Raw genomic sequence first — 18,868 nt, forward strand, 5'->3', positions numbered from 1 at the left:
TATGTCAGGACAAAGTATGATATTACCTTTCTTTTAGAGACTTGGTACATTTATCTTATGAAAGATTTAAGATTTCAGCTGTTGTGCTTTTGTTTGAATCAAAACTGACTGAAAGTATTATTTAATTTTGCAAATCTAGTTAGGAAAGGAAAATTGCTAATTTTATTTTAGTTCTATGAAACATAATTTATAAATAATCACCATAAATCTGATTTCTGAAATTGATTGTGCATATTCTGCACTTTGTTCCCATTTCACCAGACAGTAAGCAGAACATGACAGATGACTTCCACCCTGCTAGTCATCTTCTCTTTACGTGTGTAACCTGTGCGGCATATACTTTTGCTTATGAGATAAGTAGGAGGCTGCGGCAGGCCTGTGAAATGCATGAACTCATTAGTCCTTGGGAGGCTGAAGATTTATGTCCCTCTCTTGTTTGTCGTCAAGAGATGGTGGCCCTTTGTTTCCCTGGGCAAGAATAGCTAGCAGTGAGGCTGGGAGTGAGAAGCAATAGAGACCTAATGATTTCAGAAGTAGAAAATCAGAGTGATCAACTAGAAAGAAAAGAAGGAAAACTTGAATTAAAATCTTTATTTTCTGTCCTTTCATATGAAAAAATTTATGTAGGGTGAAAAACTGATTTATCAACACCACAAATTCCATTCGTTCATGAGTAAAAGCACAAGAACAGCAGCTGGGGGGTTGTACTGGTTAGCTAAGCTGTTGTGAGAAAGTTCATTTTGTCTAGACTAATCTTGAATGGGGTGAACAATTTGCTTAGAGAAAGAAATTAAATAGTTAAAAAATTTTTAAAAATAAAATTAAAAAAAACATTAAAAGATTGCAACGCTACTAAGCAACAGGAGAATATAAGGGGAAAAAAAAAAAAGGAAAAAAGAAAAAGCATGCAAACAATTACAACATGTCTGTTTTATACAAATTCATGTGAAATGCCTCAGAAACCACAATATAAAATGTCTGAAGTCATCAAGGGGCAGGGTACCTGCCAGCTGCATGCTACATCTCTGGCTCAGTTCAGAGAGGTGTTCCCATGCTGGGAAAAGGCAGAAGTGTTTGACAGAAGAGGTGATAGTTTTGAGTTTCAATTAAAAGTATGTGAAGTGATAAAATATGTGTGTGTTTGGTTCTTTATACATCTGCTGCAAACTCTGGAACTGGGTTTCAACTCTGACTTATTTTTCCACAGAAGCCTCAGTCTGAAGGTGGCCTTAGTTAAGCACAGCAAGTCAACAACTTTAATGTTCTGAGGAGTGACTTTCAAGGAGAAAGCAAACATTTCAATGTAATTCAGTCTAGTCTGTCCAGAATAGCCTGATATTTGAAAAGAGAAATAAAGCCCATCAGGAATTCGGTAATAATCTTAGGTATTACAGTATTAGTAATACTATGCATATATAAAAGTTATTTGTAGCTCTAAAAACAAAAAACTAAAAATCACTAGACTTGGCTAAATAAATAATTTAAGGTAGTATATAGTATCTGCATACGTAATAATGGTAACTATCACAGAAATCATAAACACAATAAATACCAGTCACTCACTTTGACTCAACTGCTATATATATCTGAAAACTTTCCCATCTTTCAAAACGTTGAAAGGTTGGGCCCAGTGATCTTTCATGGTTGCTTCCAGCCAGGGCTGTTCTATGATTCTGTGTTTGCAAATTATATTGTTTTCACAGGAGACTTAACTTCGTTGACAGCCTTGAATCTGAGACACTGTCCCCTTGAATTTCCACCTAAAGATATCATACAAAAGGGATTAAAATCCATCCTGTGCTTTCTTCAGGATTCTGGTAATGGAAAACTACTCTGTATGGAGCCAGCCGCTTTAGGTATGTTGGGGATATATTTGTGTGCATTTACTATAATTTGTTTTGAAAAAAGTGTGAAGCAAGGGATGCTTTCTTTATGGGCTCTTTCACTAATGGGTGTTGTCGAGCTTTGCATCTGAAAGGGATATTGCTGGCTAGGATAAATGAGTAAAAAGAAATGCTTCAATGCTGTGATAAAAAAATCAAACCGTGACTCTTAAGCCCCTAAGTGGAGAAGAGGAGGTTGTATTTGTATAAGAGGAAGTCTGGATTATGTGTGATGTGGTTAGAAAAACAGATGACAAAGTTTTCAGCAGAGGCTGTTCTTTAGAATTAGCAGAGAAGCATGAATGGAATGTTGGGCCATTTCATTAAGATGAAAAGTGGCTACTGTGCATGCCAGGCACTTCTTAAGAATAGTAGAGAGGATAAGTATACAGGTAGATGATATTTTACAGGGGATATAGGGGAAATTGAGGTATTAGGGAAATGAAAGAGGACACTTAATTAGCAGAAGACTGGGAAAAAATGGAAATATAGTACCTGGCTTAGAGAAAAAAGGTGGAGCCAAGAAAATTACAGATGGGTCAGTGTAGCTTCTGTTTCAGGACATGATCTGGTTCAGATACTTGGACTGCTGCAAATACTGAGGAGACTAGTGACAGCCTCCCGCGGATGTCAAACCCAAGAAGTCATGCTAATTGAATTGCCTCCAGTGACGCCGTCAGAGGCCTGGTGGGTAAAGGAGAAAGAGTTGATGCTGCTGCAGCGGGGCACAGAGGGCCATTGCAGGCGCTGGAGGCTGCTGAAGGCGCAGATAGTGGTCTCCTCTTAGTGTGTGTAGTGCCAATCTGTGTCTTCCTGTCATCTCCAGGTAGGAGGGCTGCAGTGATGAGGCACAGCTGGTCAGGCAGCTGCAGGCAGATTGCAGAACCAGCTTTCTGCTTATTCTGTGTCACCAGTCTGCTCGGCCTTTGGCACGAGGTTAAAGGAAAATAAAAATGCATGCAGAGGAAGTTCCTGCTGTCTGCCTGTGTGTCATAAGGAAGGTGGGGACGTAATTATCAAATCTGTATACAATCTGAAGCACAAACCTACTTCTTCTTGAAAATTTAGTGCACTATAAATACATCATAACTAATTTTTACAAGCTGCTTGATATTGTTCATCCACATACCAGAAGCCTGATAGTATTTTCTGTGTTTTCATATTGTGTTTGAGCTCACATTCTTCAAAGACAAGCACAATTTGCTCTTTATCGCACTTTCTCTTTTTTTTCCACAGAATTGCAGTTATAAATTTACATTAGGAGGGTAAAATTAAGAAGTTGTCAGCAGAGAAGAAAAGATGCAACATAATTTGCATTATTTATGGTCTGATAGATTCCAGAAGTCATTAATAATAGAAATAGTGGGCATATTCCCACAGAAGACCTCTTCTCATACTTCAGCTTTTCTGTAATGAAAGCTAATTGCTGTGGATACCATTAGTATCAGACTGGAATTAGGGGTGTTAAAATGTGATGTCATTAAAGGGAACGCAGTAAATTCAGGGTATGAATGAGCCACTTAAAATGCTAAGAAATATGGTGAAATATAAAAATATCAGCTCGAAATACCACAATACTGAAAATGAAGTCAAAATACTGATGTAAAGATAATGACTATATTTTTTTATTAATCTCAATTCCATGTATGGTGTTATTAAAGGAAACCATGCACATTTCCAGAACTTCACATGATGGTCTTTTGTGGTTTAAGACCTTGTCTCAAAACAAGAATTATAAACAAATTATATCGCAGTAGCATTGCTTAATTACCACTATTTACCTTCAATTGTCACCACATTTTAGCATGACTCGAGAGCAAGCAGTGCATTTTTCTATATAGCCCAGTTTTATCTGCATTACTGTGCTTAATGTTTCTATAATTTTTTCCGTATCAGTGGACATGTGTTTTAGCATACATAATATGTAAAAATTTGTTTACTTAACATTTTAAGTCATCAGGATCTCAAGTGATGTTATAGACTAAGATACCATCTGTATTATCCTCCTAGCTTGGCTTTTATACTTGTAAGAGAACTTCTTTCTATGCAATCTGCAGACAGATTCACATGACATATTAGAGAAGTTAAATAGCTCAGTGGGTTGGTAAGTTAAACTGTTTTCTCAGAAGACCTAAATCAAGGCTTGTTTCAGACCACAAATTCTGTTAGTTTCACACTGATTTTTGGTTCCCCCGCAAGCAAGGGTCATGCTAGGTGAGAACTATTGTAGGTCAAGAATGAAGTTAACTAGAAGTACTCAGAAGCAAGCCCAGCACCTGGCCGCACGAGGTATTCCTGATAGCTGCTTCAAGCCACATCATATCAGAATTAGTGTAAATTCATCATCTGGAAAAATTTATAGAGTCTTCCAGGAAGGAAACCAGTGGTATATTAAAATAGACCTTTTAAGATGAAAGATTGCTCTTTTAAATATATTTTACTGTTTTAGTAGTCCAGTCCTAGTTTAATTTTTAATGTAGTCATAATGATAGAGCTAGAACCCCAAAGTTCTGCATTTCACAGAATTGCCCATGCTACAGGAATCAGAACAGGCCATTGCTAAACATTCTGAAAAAAAATCGAGATGTCCTCTTCCTAGGAAGGTAATTAGTGGCCTGTGGAAGCAGGTGAGCTTCATAAAGTGTTTTGGGTTTGGGGTTGGCTTTTTTTGGTTTTGTTTTTTTTTTTTTGTTAAATACTAGCATTTTAATATAGGAACATAGACTAGTCATTTAACTTATTTTTTGCTGTACCTTCTGCAGAATCTGTCATGCTTACTGGTGCATTATGATACATTTGTTTACAAAGAGTACTACAATGAAAGGGAAAAAAACCTCTTAGTTTCATTTGTGCTTAATGTAGTGGAGGCTAATATTTGTTTTTCTAGACATGGGCCTAATGCCAAGTGTAGGTGTTTACTTGGTATTTCCATCAACAGCAGAATAATGTTTAGAAACGAAATAGGAAAACACTTGAGTGGGAATAAAATGCCTAACAATGACCATTAATTTTCAGTGAGAATAATGTGGCTCTTGGATATTCAAAATTATGCCTTTTATGGATTTTCAAAGTGTTTTAGTAACAAATCCTTATCATGGCTGAAGTACATTGGAATGCTTCAGTCCGATTAAACTAAGCTTTCTCTAGCATTCAAGTGGAGTTTTAGTAAGCAAATCATGCAAAACTTCAGCAAAACTTCTGTGAAGTAGAGTATACATTCTTACTGTACTTACTGATATGAATTCTCCCCTTTACAGTTAGGAAATTAATTTATCTTTGAGCATTTTTAATTGTTACCTAAAGTAAAAAATTCAGGGTAGTAGCAAAAGCGTGTCTCTTTTTTTTTTTTTTTTTTTATGTTAGACTAAAGAAGTAAAACCCCTGAACAGAAGAAAGTATTCATCTTGGGGACATCTGGCTAAGTGTATTTATGCACTGTACTCCTAACACTGGTGTAGTGTTGGGAGCTTCAGTCATGAGCTGAAAGAGGCTTTCTTGATTTTGTTTTTAAAGATGTGCTGACTGTGAAAACAGGCTGTCCACTATCTTTTTATCTATCTGTGTGAGGTGAACCAGTATTATTTTTCAGAGACTACTTTCTATACTCAGCAGTAACAATTTAGAATTAATTACAGCTGATCACTCTTCAAGTTACTATGCAAAGTGAGAGTTTTATGTGGAAATTAGCAGAGTAGTGCCTGACAGTAGTGTGGTGTTTGTATTGTAAAGTGAACTGTTGCAGCTGTTTTTCCAAGTTCCTTTACGCATTTGTTATACGCTTCCTTTCAAAATAAACATGTAATATACTTGAAACACTCCAGTTATTTTGGTTTTTAACTCCCCTTCAGTGGTACACAATCTTGAAAATTTTGAGGATTTGGTTAGTATTCTTCAAAATAGCAAATCAAAAGCATTTTTTCTGCTGATTTTTGTCTGCATAAGAATGTGGGATTGCATTCGGTTCTACTTGATTCAAACACAATAGATTAGAATGACAAAATTGTAAGTTATCCTCTGGAAGAGTGTTGTAACTTAATATGTTGTCATGTTTAATGTTAGTTTAGATAGTGGTATATTTAAAGAAAAATAATCCTATGGAGTTCAATATTTAGAATCTGTGGGCATGCCCATGAAGTTTGGGAACCTTCTGTAATATGCAAGAGTTTTTGCTCCCTCCCACGTGGCCCATCTGTTCATGTTGGATGAGAGCAGTGTGTAAGAAGTAGTATATACATACTTCATGCAGAGGATAACAGAATGTGCCTTGGAATAATGCTTTTTCTCTAAAATGGGAGAAGAAGAGGGAGATAAAATCTAGTGTGTTTCTTCTTTACGATTCAGGGAAACTCCTGAGTCTATAGTTTGTCCAGAACCAAACCTTTGTGTATCTTACGATCTCTCAACACTGCAGTCAAAGGTGACCTGTGATACATTTAGCTGTTCTGGTTATTGTTTGGGTGGCAGAAGGTCTAGGGTATGGACTTACCCAGAAAGGTGGATGAATTCTGTGGCAGTCAGCTATTGCTGAGCTTGGCACTTCTGGGGTACCCTGAGAACTTAAGGTAACTGTAGTTTGTGTACTTTGGAGTGCAGTGTAGACATACCCCAGAATTAGTCATTGTCATGTAAATATGAAAGTGCAGTTGTGTGTGAAGATTAATACCTATAAAGGTGTAATTTGAGATAATGCTAAATTTGTTTAACCTGAGATGCCAGGTGGGATGAAATGCAAGGTGTTCTAAAGCTTTCATCAGTACTTTGGTTTTTGTCATTACATTACATTACATACTTAAATTGATTATGTTAAAAGATCTTTCTTGTTTTGACTCACAGATTGCATTTGGGCACTTGTAGTATGTTAATGATTATTGTATCTGTTTGCTTTGCCTTTTTACTTCCTCTGATACATGGAATGTATTTTTAACTTCTATTCATCATGCAGAGAACTCTAGTTCAGTCATACGCAGTTCATGCAGTACTTATTTATACCTAAATCTACATTGGCGGGCTATAAATGCTGCAGAAAAATGAAGTGAGAGAAAAAGTTAGGGTTATATACAGCCTTACATATATATAAGTCAATCCTTATATGTACATGCATTATGTGAGTCTTAATTTCTACTCTTTTTTTCCTGAAAGGAGAGATCTCAGTACAAAGCTGGGATTTTCCACTTTTGTGTCCTACTCTGTTTCAGAATTGACTGTCGTTTATACAGTATATTTGACACAGCCATATTTAAACCTTGCCGCTGTCTGTGGTAGACTCTCTGTTCCATTGCATGGGTCTTGGGTCAGCAGTGGAGGAGGCAGGGGCTCCGGCGGTGATACGGAGCCATGCTCTTTGGGTCACACGTGTCCATGGTAAAGGCAACAATGGACCTTCAGGGAGTAAGGCTATGGATGCTACTCCGAGAACTTGATTTCTGCAGGGTGTCGAGGACATGTGGCTCTTAAACTTGGTGTAAGTCAGAATTATTCAGCACGTAACAAAAATGATTGGAAGTTGGATTGGCTTCTGCATGGTGGAATTGATAAAAAGCTGAGTGAAGAGTTTACCAAATCACAAGATACATAAATTATCAATCAAAAGGAAGCTACTCTTCTGCTCACATCCATCACTAGATTGTTGTTTTTTTTCCAGAACACAGGTTGCTTTAAACTTGTGAAAAATCTTGGAGAATAAAATATGTATTAAAAGAAAAAAAGACCAATGAATCCCACTTCTGTTAGTCATTGACTGACACTATCTAAATGCTGTGTTTTTCTTAAAAAACAATGAATTTAATTGATACATAGGATTACAGTAATCTCCCTTTAATTCCCATAGAAATGCCACCTGTTGAGAAGCTAAACTTAAGTGAACTGTTGCAGTCCAGTTTGGATTTGTCAGATGAGTGGCCTAATGAAGAGGAAAAGCTAAGACTTCAGAAGCTGAAAGAAGAAATTATAAAAGATGAAAAAGAAGAACTTCTTGCTGATGAACATGTAGGTGCAACTCATGATTTTACTGAAGCAGGGAAAAGCCACAGAAAGCAAGAACACCTCTACTCTGAGTCAGCTACTCTTTGCAGGTGACTAAGCTTCACGCAATGGTGTATGATAAGGATCTTGCAAGTGCTGGAAAACTCTGCATTTCTACTGGAAAACATAAAAGCAGTTTAATATGTGTCATTGTACTCACTGTCAAATATGTATTCGATGAATAAATGATATTTCTGACAAGTATATAGAATACAAAACAACTCTTATATTTTCTATTTTAAACTATTTTTTCTCCAAAATTAAAAACTACTATCAATCTTTTATATTTTCTCATCTACTTCCTTTTTTGTTCCTATTTTGATAATTGTACTCTTGAATGTCCAGATTCATTCTACTGAAAAACAATAGAATTTTATAATACAGAATAACAAAGAACTGTAGAATCCTGCAGGTAGCTTAGATTTTCATTTCTAGTATATGCAATATGATAAATAACTATGTATAAATACAAGATAATACATTAAATTCCTTTACATTTGCATACAAAGCATTTAATAAATGCTTTATTTGTCATATTTCACAATATGCAAATAATGCAAACCCTATTTGGGAGAATTTGTTGGTGAATCCTTTCTGAAAAAGGAAAGTACCTTTTTGTGTATAGGATAGAATAAACACAGTGGAAGTGTTCTTAATTTTATTTTTTTGTCAATATTTACCATGATAGTGATGATTCCCCCCACCATGAACATTTTTATTGTTACTTAAAAATTATTTCTCAACACTAGTGTTTAATAAACTAGAGCTGACTGATTTTTTTTTTTTTAAATATTGACCATTTGAATAGGTTTCACATTTCAAAAAAAACAGGAAAGGGATTTTTATATTTACTGTGAATTTTCTTTCTTGCCTTCTTTCTTTCACTCCTCACCCTTTCGCGTTTGCCTCCCTCCATCTCTCTGATGTCGCTCCCAGAAAACGTAAAATACTGTAAGTCAATAGCAAAAATCCATGTGCTTAATTAGCGTGGAAGGGATAGAGGGAAATCTCCAATAATTGGCAATTTATTGATGTGGGAGATTGACAGACTTCCCCGTGCATTCTGTGTTCACTGTTAGGCCTACGGCTTTTCTTATGTGACAGGAACCTGGGGGTGGCCATCTGTCCTATGGTGTGCCTCAACGCCAGATCTCAAACCTTGCATTGCCCCACTTCTCACTATTCTCTGCGTTTTATGGTGTATATTTTACATACTGTTCGGTAGTGATACTCTCACGTTTTAGGGGGTTTTGTTTTTGAAGTATCAACGGTATGGAAAAAAATGTTGCAGAATTCACAGTTTATACTTACTTTTTTCCCTCACCATAAAAATCCCTGCAAGGCCAAGGTTGTATTAGGTAATTCATTTGGTGAATTACTTAAAAACATGTTTTTTACTTTAAATATTTTAATGGTTATATGGAAATAAAACAGACTGCTCATATGTAGGATTGCTAGCAGGTAAAAAACTGCATTTTGTGTATATCCCATCATTAAATGTGCTTAGTTTTCTATGTAGTATTTAGTTAACAATATCAAACTGTCCATTTTAAAAGGAGGATGTCCACACAGAGAAATACATTTATTGAGTTTCTATTCTATGATAGGACAATTCAAGCAAAGCAACCTGAAAAGTGCAGATTGGCAGCAGAAAAGGAGCTGAAAGAAGAACAAGCTTTATTTGAACAAAGGAAAAAGCAAGTATTACGTTATTGTCTTTTAAAAGTTGTTACTTAGCTTCTTAATAGATTGCTTTGTTGACTATTTAAAAGGAAAGAAGTAATTTCAAATATTTTGCATTACAAGTGGAAATATAGAGAGTGCTTTTTACAAAATATGGTCCTCCAAGGCAACAAGAAAAGTGACTTACCAAGCTTCTTACCAACTCAGCCATGGAACTCCATGAATTCCTATTCCAGTTGAGCAGAAACTAAATCCATTTTAGTTGATTCCTATGTTGCATTACATGTAAACTTAAAGTTAACTTTATCTTGGCTGTCAGAAGGCTACAGCTAGAGGGCAAACTCTGCATATGATAATGTGATACATCTAGGGTATAAAAAGTATATGTATTGAACAAATTTTGCTGAAAGAACTTGTTTATATTTCAGCATTTTTCCACTATATGCATACACTTGGACTGCTGTTCAGAAATCAATCCACTTACTACAGATTAGACCCAAGAAATGAGACAATGTTGGTCCTAATTTGTATCTTAAATACCTTTTTTTCTTTTACAACTGGAGTTATAAAAGTCATGTTACAGAACAAATGCATCTCCATGGCACTCCTGGAAGCACATGATGGTTGTGTTCTGACAGGGAAATGCCCTGGATTTGTGGGGTGCACACGGTGGAGCTCTGTGTTCCAGCGGTTTGGGTTACATCTGGTGTGCTTTGGTGCTCCCTGGGCCTCCCTGCACCAGGAGAGAGGGAAAAACCAGGAGGAGAGAAGTGGGGCCAGGGAATTCTTGTCTCCCCTTCCCTTCCTGTCAGGCAGGGAACGCTGTCGGTTGAGCAGGATTCCCCGCTCCTAAGAAACACGTATCTAGGTGCTCGTGATTTGGGCAGTGAGCAATCATTTGGGCCAGGGCCAGTAAAAGTGAGCCTGCTTCTATTGCGAGTTACTTAACCAGTTGTGTGCACAGCAGTAGTGTGACCACTGGGAACAAGGCTGAGCTCTCACGTGTCATGACCTGCCCTATCTTTGAATTGTGGTTGTCTTTTTTTTTCTTTTCTTTTCTTTTCTTTTTTTTCTTTTTTTTTCTGACCCCCATTCATTCTCAGGTGAGAAGCTGACACAAAGGAGGCATTTGCTTAGCTTCTTGTTGGACTTTGATGGGAGTGTTCCTTAGCTTTATGAATGGTTACAGATAGAATATAGAGGTCAAGAGGAAAACGCTGGGAAGGCTTCAGGAAAGCATCCGTAACAAGAGACTGGGGACAATGTCTTGTTTATTAAAGTATTAATTTATTAGGCATTATTATAGTTGACAAGTATTTTTTAAAGAAACAGAGGAAATGAAGAGGGTTACTCTGTTTATGTGCCAGGCAATGGCAGTACAAGAAGATGTAGCCTGAAACTTAGGACTGAAACAGAGAAGAGCTGGAGAATCACTGTGGACATTCAGAATCAGAGTAGGTAGCATGTTAATCAGACCTTTGTTGATGAACCTTAAAAACACGATGGGTCAGATTACGTTATCCGGTAGAACTTTTTGTGGTACAACTGTCTACTTCTTTATGTTTACTTAGATTTACTCAGTATCTAAACTTACCGAGTTTAACCTATAGTCCAGAGATGAACCATGTAGCTTGTTACCAGTTCTCTGAGCAGTTTCATTGCTCTGCTTGGCTTTTGTTTGAATCTACATCCTGCTCTTTGCTGCTATATTCCTCCACTAAACTGAGAAGTGCAGGTGGGTCTTTGCAGTTCTCATCTTCCTTTGGTAAGTTAACGTTTCATGAAGAGGCCCCTGGTATTTTGTTTATCTTTGTTAGGAATCGGTATGTCTAATAAATATCGTATGTTGTTCAGCTGTAAATGGCTAAGCATGCAAACAAAAGCAGTAACATTCACCTCTTAAATTATGGCTTTAAGAGTTTGACATAAATTAACTTTTTCAGCAATAAAGAAATGCTTCAGGAATGGCACAGCCGAGCGAAGTTGATGAAAGAAAAAAAAGAAACGTTTAGATTTTCACCTACAAGTGCAGCTATGGTATGTAACAGAAAATAGTAAGGTAGGACACTGGAAAAAACAATCCGTTAATGATACCCTTTGATTTATTTTCTTTACAGCCCATATATTTCAAAACTTAAAAAGAGAAAACCAGGACTTTAAATGCCAGCACTTTGGCAATGGCTTTGCAGACCCTTTCTCAAATACCCATGTGGACTATGGCTGCTGTGTGAAGTGCTGCAGCCCCATGTGCAGTGTAGGAGTTGCCAGATCCTTCAAACTGCTATTCAAAATCTGTAGTGGCTCCAATAATCAGGCTACTTGGAGGCGTTAAAACAGAAGTGCGTATGTTGAAATATGATTTTTTTAAATTATTGAACGCCTCCAATATGAGATGTTGCCTCTGCCAAACTGAATTTGAAGTCGGCTGGATTTTCTGGTTCCCCCAGGAATTTGTGAATGCTGGCATATGAAAGGAGGGGACCTCGCTTCTGGTTCCTTTCTGAGCATATTTCAAAGGCCTGAGAAGTTTTTTCCCCAAAGTAACAAACATTAAAACAAAAAATCTCAAAAAAAAATTATCCCGTTCATTTTGCCATTAGATTCTCATTCCTTAAAATACAGCACTGGAAAAGATGAGATGCTGAAAATGAATACACATGATTTTTTCCAGTGCTGTGGTGTGAAAATGAACTGTAACACAGACACTGAGTAAGGCAGTTAGAGATGATCACTGAAGGAACTTGAAATGCTGTGAGAGTTCTTCTCTTGCTGTGATGAATTCTTTCATCTCAGTTTCATGATTGCTGGGCATACTACTTCTAACCTTGGAAGTGTAGAAATATATCCAAATTTTTCTGACATGTCAGGCGGTTTTAAATTAAAATTACTTACATCCCTCAGTGATAAAAAAGGGGATTTGTACAGGTTTAGTGTTACATTTTATTGATACCTGCTTAGCAATACCTGGTGCTCAAACAATAAAAAAAGGACCCTTGTATAACAGATTACAACTTTTCTAGAAATGTAGGAAAACTTGCAACTCAACATCTGACACAACCAAACAATTTTTAATATATGTTTTAAAAGGAAAACCAAAGCAGCCCCATATCCAGCTTACAAGGTTTTTTATTGTTTTGTTTTGTTTTTTTTAAACTCATTTTTGAAACTAAGCCAAATTATGTTGCTAAATGCATTGGTGCTTGGAGAAATGTCTTTCTGAACTGCAGTTTATCAAATAGGAGATTACATAGGTTTACCATCTAACTATAGGTATCTAACATAGGTGCCAACTTTAGGAGCCTTGGCTCCCAGCGCGCAGGTAAAGGCAGGCACCTGACAGTAGTGAGCCTAGTCGTCTGCCATTTTCTCTGACTCTGCAGGAACCTGGGCTTCTGACTCAGGCAGTTTATTGATGTTAATACAACCCTTTTTCACCTTTCTACTCACCCATAGCGTGACATTTTCCACCAATTAAGCAGTATTTCTTAATCCTGGCAGCAGAACTTTACTTAACGTGCAGAGCCATGGGAATATACCAGAGGCAACCTGCTGGCAAGGCAGCAGTCTGTCGACAGTCCCCCTCGCTCTTGCCGAGCGGCAGTGCTAAAGATCATATTCGGTTACTTTAGCAAAACAGAAATTTTGATTTAAACAGATTTTTTTCTATAGGATACTATATACAATACAATGCTAAAACATTTTGCAACTGATGGCTGGAAAAGTGGTATGAGCAGGATTTTATTCCACTTCATCCATCTTCAACAAAGTTGTTACCAAGTTTCAGTTACCAGACTTTTTAACCTGATTTTCTTAGACTGTGATTATTCATTGCTGCCTTTTGTTGTCTGGAAGTTAAATAAATACATACATGTAATGCTCCTATCTCTGATAATGTCTTTGGCCAGCCTTACCACAGAAATAAAGCAAAAGCAAAGTAGGCTTGCTGTGGTGCCAAAACAGGTTTCCAGGACAGTTTCTGTGCGTGCAGGCGACGTGGGCTGCAGGGCAAGGATGGCCATGTGTTCTGAAGGGTCACTTGCAGCTGAGTCATCCCGAAGTAAGTAGCAGTACTTTAACTGTGACTTTACTGGCACCAGTAGCTCATTCCGATTACTGGGTGGGATTAATAATATTTACTTATGCTTAACTAATTTAACACAGGCCTTCCTGTGAAAAATTATCCTGCTTGTGTATATGGATCAAACTAATGGGGGTCACTTATTTCCTGCTTTATCTGTGCTTTAAGCTGATAACGTGAGTGCGACAGTTCTGGAAACTGGTTTGTTGTGTAGCAATATTCAACATAAAGGGTGATTTCACAATACTCAAAGCAGGAGCATGACCAGAAGCAGGTTATGTGAGAAAAATGCATCTTTCTGCTATGAACAGTAGGGGTCAGATCTGAACACGCAGATTGTTTTTTGCTGAAAACTTCCTCGCTGAATTCCTGCTGAAGCCCTGAGAACTTTACTGATGGATAACAGCTCCCAGGGGTTCCGCTTACCTTGTTGAAGCTGTGTGGTCTGCTTTCTCTGGTACGAAGGTCTTGGTTCTGGCCAAACTGACAGCTGGTTTTAGGACTACAGAAATTTGGTTAGCATAGAATGGAATTGAATTTTGAAGGACACGAGAAGGAATAAGTATATTGTTACATGATACATTTAAATATTCCTCATTTTTTCTCTTCCATGTTCCTACATAAATAAATGGGGAGAGTAATGTGTTCACTCACAGAAAACAGTTCTTGAATTTCTCCTGTAAAAGCTTTTTCTTCTTTTAAAAAAACCAAACCAAAACAAACCTATTTAGGTACTTACAATGATACAAGTGATACAGATACACAGGGAGAACAAAGGATGGGTTTAAAATGGCATAAGCGATATAGGACATAAAGGCTGTATGTATGAGTTGAAGCATTCTGGAAGGTGGGTACCTGCCTGTGCACGCACTGAACACGGGATGGCACCACAGGACCACACACAAACCGGTGTACCTACCCTGGCTGTAGTTTACATCAACACCTAATAAATACTGAAATTAATGAGAGCTTTGCAACACGTTCGCATATTTTTATGTTAACAATCCCTAATTTTTGCTCGCAAGTTTAATGTATTTTTGTTCTCTGATCATCTTGTTAGAAGCAGTTTTCATATTCCTTGCATGTTACAGAGAATATTCTTTACCTAATGGGGTGGGGGGGGGAACACAAGGCAGCTACCCTTACTTAATAAAATGTAAAATATTTTTCCTAAGATCATGGGATCATCTTGGATTTAGAATCCTAGTTTTCAGTAATTATGATGAAGGCACGGATAGCTGAGTAATGGTTGCTTGTGGCTGCCATTGCATACCTTGACTTTCCCAAAAGTAAGTACTTGTTTTGTGCGTATGTGTCAGATCAGCATGAGCATGCTGTGTTATTTCTGCTCTGTCTTCACCTTAATTGATAATGTCATAAGGGACAGTTCTGGAAACAGATTTGTTCTGTAGCATTCTCCTATTAGCTGATTGACTTTCTTTGCAGCAGCCTGGTTACAGAAGCATAGTCATAGGCAATACTATTAAAATATAACTGGCAGTTTTATTGTAAGCCAGTTTGGAGGTAAGCTTTTGCACTGAGAAAAACGAAGTGCCTATAAAATATTTCAAATCCACCTCAGTAATTTTTCTCAGTGCAAAACCTTGGGAATTTATTAACTTGGAAGTATAGGTAAGGTGGTTTGTCTGGGAATAATTTGGCTTCACAGAATAGTTTCGAGTTTTTAAAGGTGTTCAACCTGGCAGAACGAAACCAAAATTTTTTTGTAGCTTTATTTGGAAAATCCTAAAGGAAGGGCCTAACCCTACAACCAAGTGCTAAGGACCAGGTTTCAGGGAATGTGAGAAGTTGAATGTGGAGGTAGGGCATTGACTTAGCTCTTCCACAAGTGACTCCACAAGGCTATTGAGTCAGTATCTGTCAGTATTTCCCATTAGAGCTGCATTTATAAATAACTGAATATTCTCTGATATGAAGAGAGAGACTGTGCAGCCCAGTGTTCAGAACATCTGGCAGAAGGCTGTAAGGGCAGGGTGCCAGCTGCTTCTTCACTGGGGCAGAGGAGGACATTGAAGCTGCCCTTCTTTTGTATCCCAAGCGCAAGATGTCGGCTCTTCTGAACCTCTTCCCACCCTCTCTCCTGGAACTACTGTTTTCTTACCAAATGGCCCTATTGTCTTACCTACTTTTGCTCCCCAGATTTGGCTAACAATTAGAAAACAGGCAGTTGCCCTCCCTGTTCCCAGGCTCTGGTGATCTGTTACTTGCGTTGCAGACAAGGGTTGGACTTGCAGGGTGTTGCCACCATACACAGCCAGTACATTAAGTATGCTTTCTCGGTAATGTGTTTTTAAGACTGATACTTTTCCACAAAATTGACTTTATATTTTAGTTAAATGGAAGACATATTGCTGAAACATCTTCAGTTGTTTCTAGTTATCAGTTCAGGTAATCCCCAAGGGCCATGCTGCCATGTTGGTGAAGGTTTTGGGTTAACAGTCCCAGAATGGGATGATGGCAGTTTTATGAACTTGCCCACCACAAGCTACTTCTTAACTTCTTTGATAACTCAGGCGGCAATTCTGTGCCATTGAGCTGTGTTCCTGAAGCTCAGGTATCATTATGAAGTACAGCTGTGCCATTAGGATAGCTGTCTCTAGTGGGCTACTAAACATGTAGCTACTGAACATGGCTACTGAAGTTACGGGTGAAAGTCCTTTTCCTGTTCTTCAGTAATAAGAGGTCAAGCAAATACCTCTTTCAGCTATAATTAAAGGTAAATGCATATCTACCTGGAAAAAAGTAAGATCTTATTGAAAAAACAAACCACGCAGACCGAAGTTGAGAGTTTCTGAAAGACCGTCAGTGCAGCAAGTTTTACAAGATCTGAGGAGCATAAGATGTAACTGGCACAGTTACTGACCCCTCGCAGGAGGGTGGAAGCCACTTTGGTCTGCATGGTTTGTTCTGAAGTCATTAAATAGTATTTTTAAGTTTTTCAGTTTATGGTAGGAGGTTATGTAAAGCATCAGCATTAATCTGAATTTAAATACTTTAAATGGATTTGGTTTGTCTGTTTTTTTTCCCTCCAGATCTTGGGGAAATAAGACTCTTGTAAGTAAATACAAAATAAATATTGCATTTCATCTGTGAATTTTACCACTTAATTGAAGGCAATAAAAACATAAGAGTACAAAATGCAGAATTCAATTATAGGACTCTGACTTCAGCTGTTGTAGCCATAGCAGAACTCCTGAGCATAGTCATTATGCAACTCCCATTGGCCTCCACAGCATCATTATTATTTCACTTAAAAACAAACAAACAAAAAAAAGGTGTTCAAGCCTTCTTACAGCTTTGATTTTTGACTTACTGGACTCTGTGTTAAGCCCCCTTACAGAAATGGAAGCATGTTCATGCTGTGTGGCAAGTGGGGAAAACATATGGAAAGTGTCTCCCAAAGAGGGTGTCCCCAGTGGGTTTTACAGCCTGCTGTGGTGCTCACTGGTGCCTGCCCCAGCCACCCTGGCCGTGGGTGCTGCCTGGGAGGCTCAGCCACCCACCACCAGCCTCAGCATTTCCCCAGCAGTCCATGGGCACTAGCCATGGCTTCGAAGAACTACAGCCTTTACATTTTTAATTTCAGTATGAAACCAGTCTTTAATAGCTATTATTTCCATACAATGCGTTAGCATTCTGTTTTGCTGTAGATACCAAAACATGCATCGTACGCTACTGATAACATCAGTTACTACACCATGAAAGAGGGAGCTGAGAAACAGGACCATACACCTGAAATAATAGAAGAGAGATTGCAGAAAGCAAAAGATGAAGCTACAAGGCGAGTGCTAAAAAGATAAGATTATAAACACTTCCTACGTAACGCTACTGATGACTTACCTTTCATTTTGTTAGTATGAAAGTATTAATTTCTTTTTTGCTGTCCTGTGAAGTAAAAAAATCTTGCACCCTAATCAAAAACTGTGACTAAAAGAGAAATAAATAATCAAGTTAATTCTAGGCTTACTTTAGAAAGAAATAAAAATTTAATAGATAATCACTAGCGCTTCGAGACTTGCACCTGAGCTATATGCATTTTCTCCTTCATGTACAATGCAATACCAAGACAAGAAGCATGCTGTTAAAGCAATTCCTATTTTATTATAGTAATAATTTATTTTAATAATAAACCAACTATTTTATAGTATCTCTATATCATCTTAATACAGTGAGTGTGAGCCAGAGGGCTGAACAGAAATTGAGTATCTCTGGTCCTTTTTGCAAAATGAACTAAACAAATCTCAACTGATTGATGGCCTCACTTTGACAGGCTTGTCCTGGAGTATAAATTTACATGCTTGTCTTGGTTGTTCTAGTCTGTCAGCTGGGCTGGAAAATACTTGAAATCATTCTTCTTTTTGAGGGTTTAAAAAAAAAAAAAAGAAGAAAAGAGAGGGGAGAAGTATGAACATGTCCCAAATTCTTAAGAGCCTGTAAAATGTTTGATGCTATTTTTAGAAAGTATTCAAATTAAGTTTCAGGGTTGTTTTTTTTTTTCTATGTGGTTTTAACATATATGGGGAAAGCTTGAAATGTTCTGTTTGTTTTTCTGATTACAGAATGTGTTGGTTTGCTCCATTTTGCACTTCTAAAAATTAGTGTACCTTTATATGGGGCTGTAACTTGACTAACTGTACAAGCATGTTCTAGTTGATAATCTCAGGACATAACTACTAAACAGATGTCTGTAAATCAAGGAAAATTTTAATCAGCTTTAAGGAAAAATACATTATATTTATTGTAATATGGAAGAGAGGTGGTTACAGATACCATGGCTATGGCCAGACAGGTCTGATGAGCACATAAAGTACAGTAAATACATCTGTTTAGCAGTCATTGATATTTCCTGTTCTTGTACTGACTTTTGTACCTGCATGAATATCGCTAGTGCATTGGGAAGGGCTGTTCTGTAGTATAGAATCATAGATTCATTTCGGTTGGAAAAGACCTTCAAGATCATCGAGTCCAACCATTAACCATGCCCCCTAAACCATGCCCTGGAGTACCCTGTCCACTCGCTTTTTGAATACCTCCAGGGATGGTGACTCAACCACTTCCCTGGGCAGCCCATTCCAATGTTTGACAATCCTCTCAGTAAAAAAATTTTTCCTAATATCTAACCTAAATCTCCCTTGCCTCAACTTGAGGCCATTTCCTCTTGTCCTATCTCCAGACACCCGAC

At 37.6% G+C, this 18,868-nt stretch overlaps 1 protein-coding gene across 1 annotated transcript in view; it reads left to right on the forward strand.

The window, feature by feature from the left end:
* The window catches only part of LRRC27 (leucine rich repeat containing 27), a 33,732-nt gene that overhangs the window by 10,115 nt on the left and 4,749 nt on the right, over positions 1-18,868 (forward strand). The window contains exons 5-9 of the mRNA XM_052800087.1: positions 1,704-1,856; positions 7,711-7,954; positions 9,512-9,601; positions 11,531-11,624; positions 17,337-17,467. Of these exons, the coding sequence (XP_052656047.1) occupies positions 1,704-1,856; positions 7,711-7,954; positions 9,512-9,601; positions 11,531-11,624; positions 17,337-17,467 (712 nt within the window). The remainder of the gene's footprint in view (positions 1-1,703; positions 1,857-7,710; positions 7,955-9,511; positions 9,602-11,530; positions 11,625-17,336; positions 17,468-18,868) is intronic.

The sequence above is a fragment of the Harpia harpyja genome, chromosome 10 (assembly GCF_026419915.1).
Source record: "Harpia harpyja isolate bHarHar1 chromosome 10, bHarHar1 primary haplotype, whole genome shotgun sequence".
Lineage (NCBI taxonomy): Eukaryota > Metazoa > Chordata > Aves > Accipitriformes > Accipitridae > Harpia > Harpia harpyja.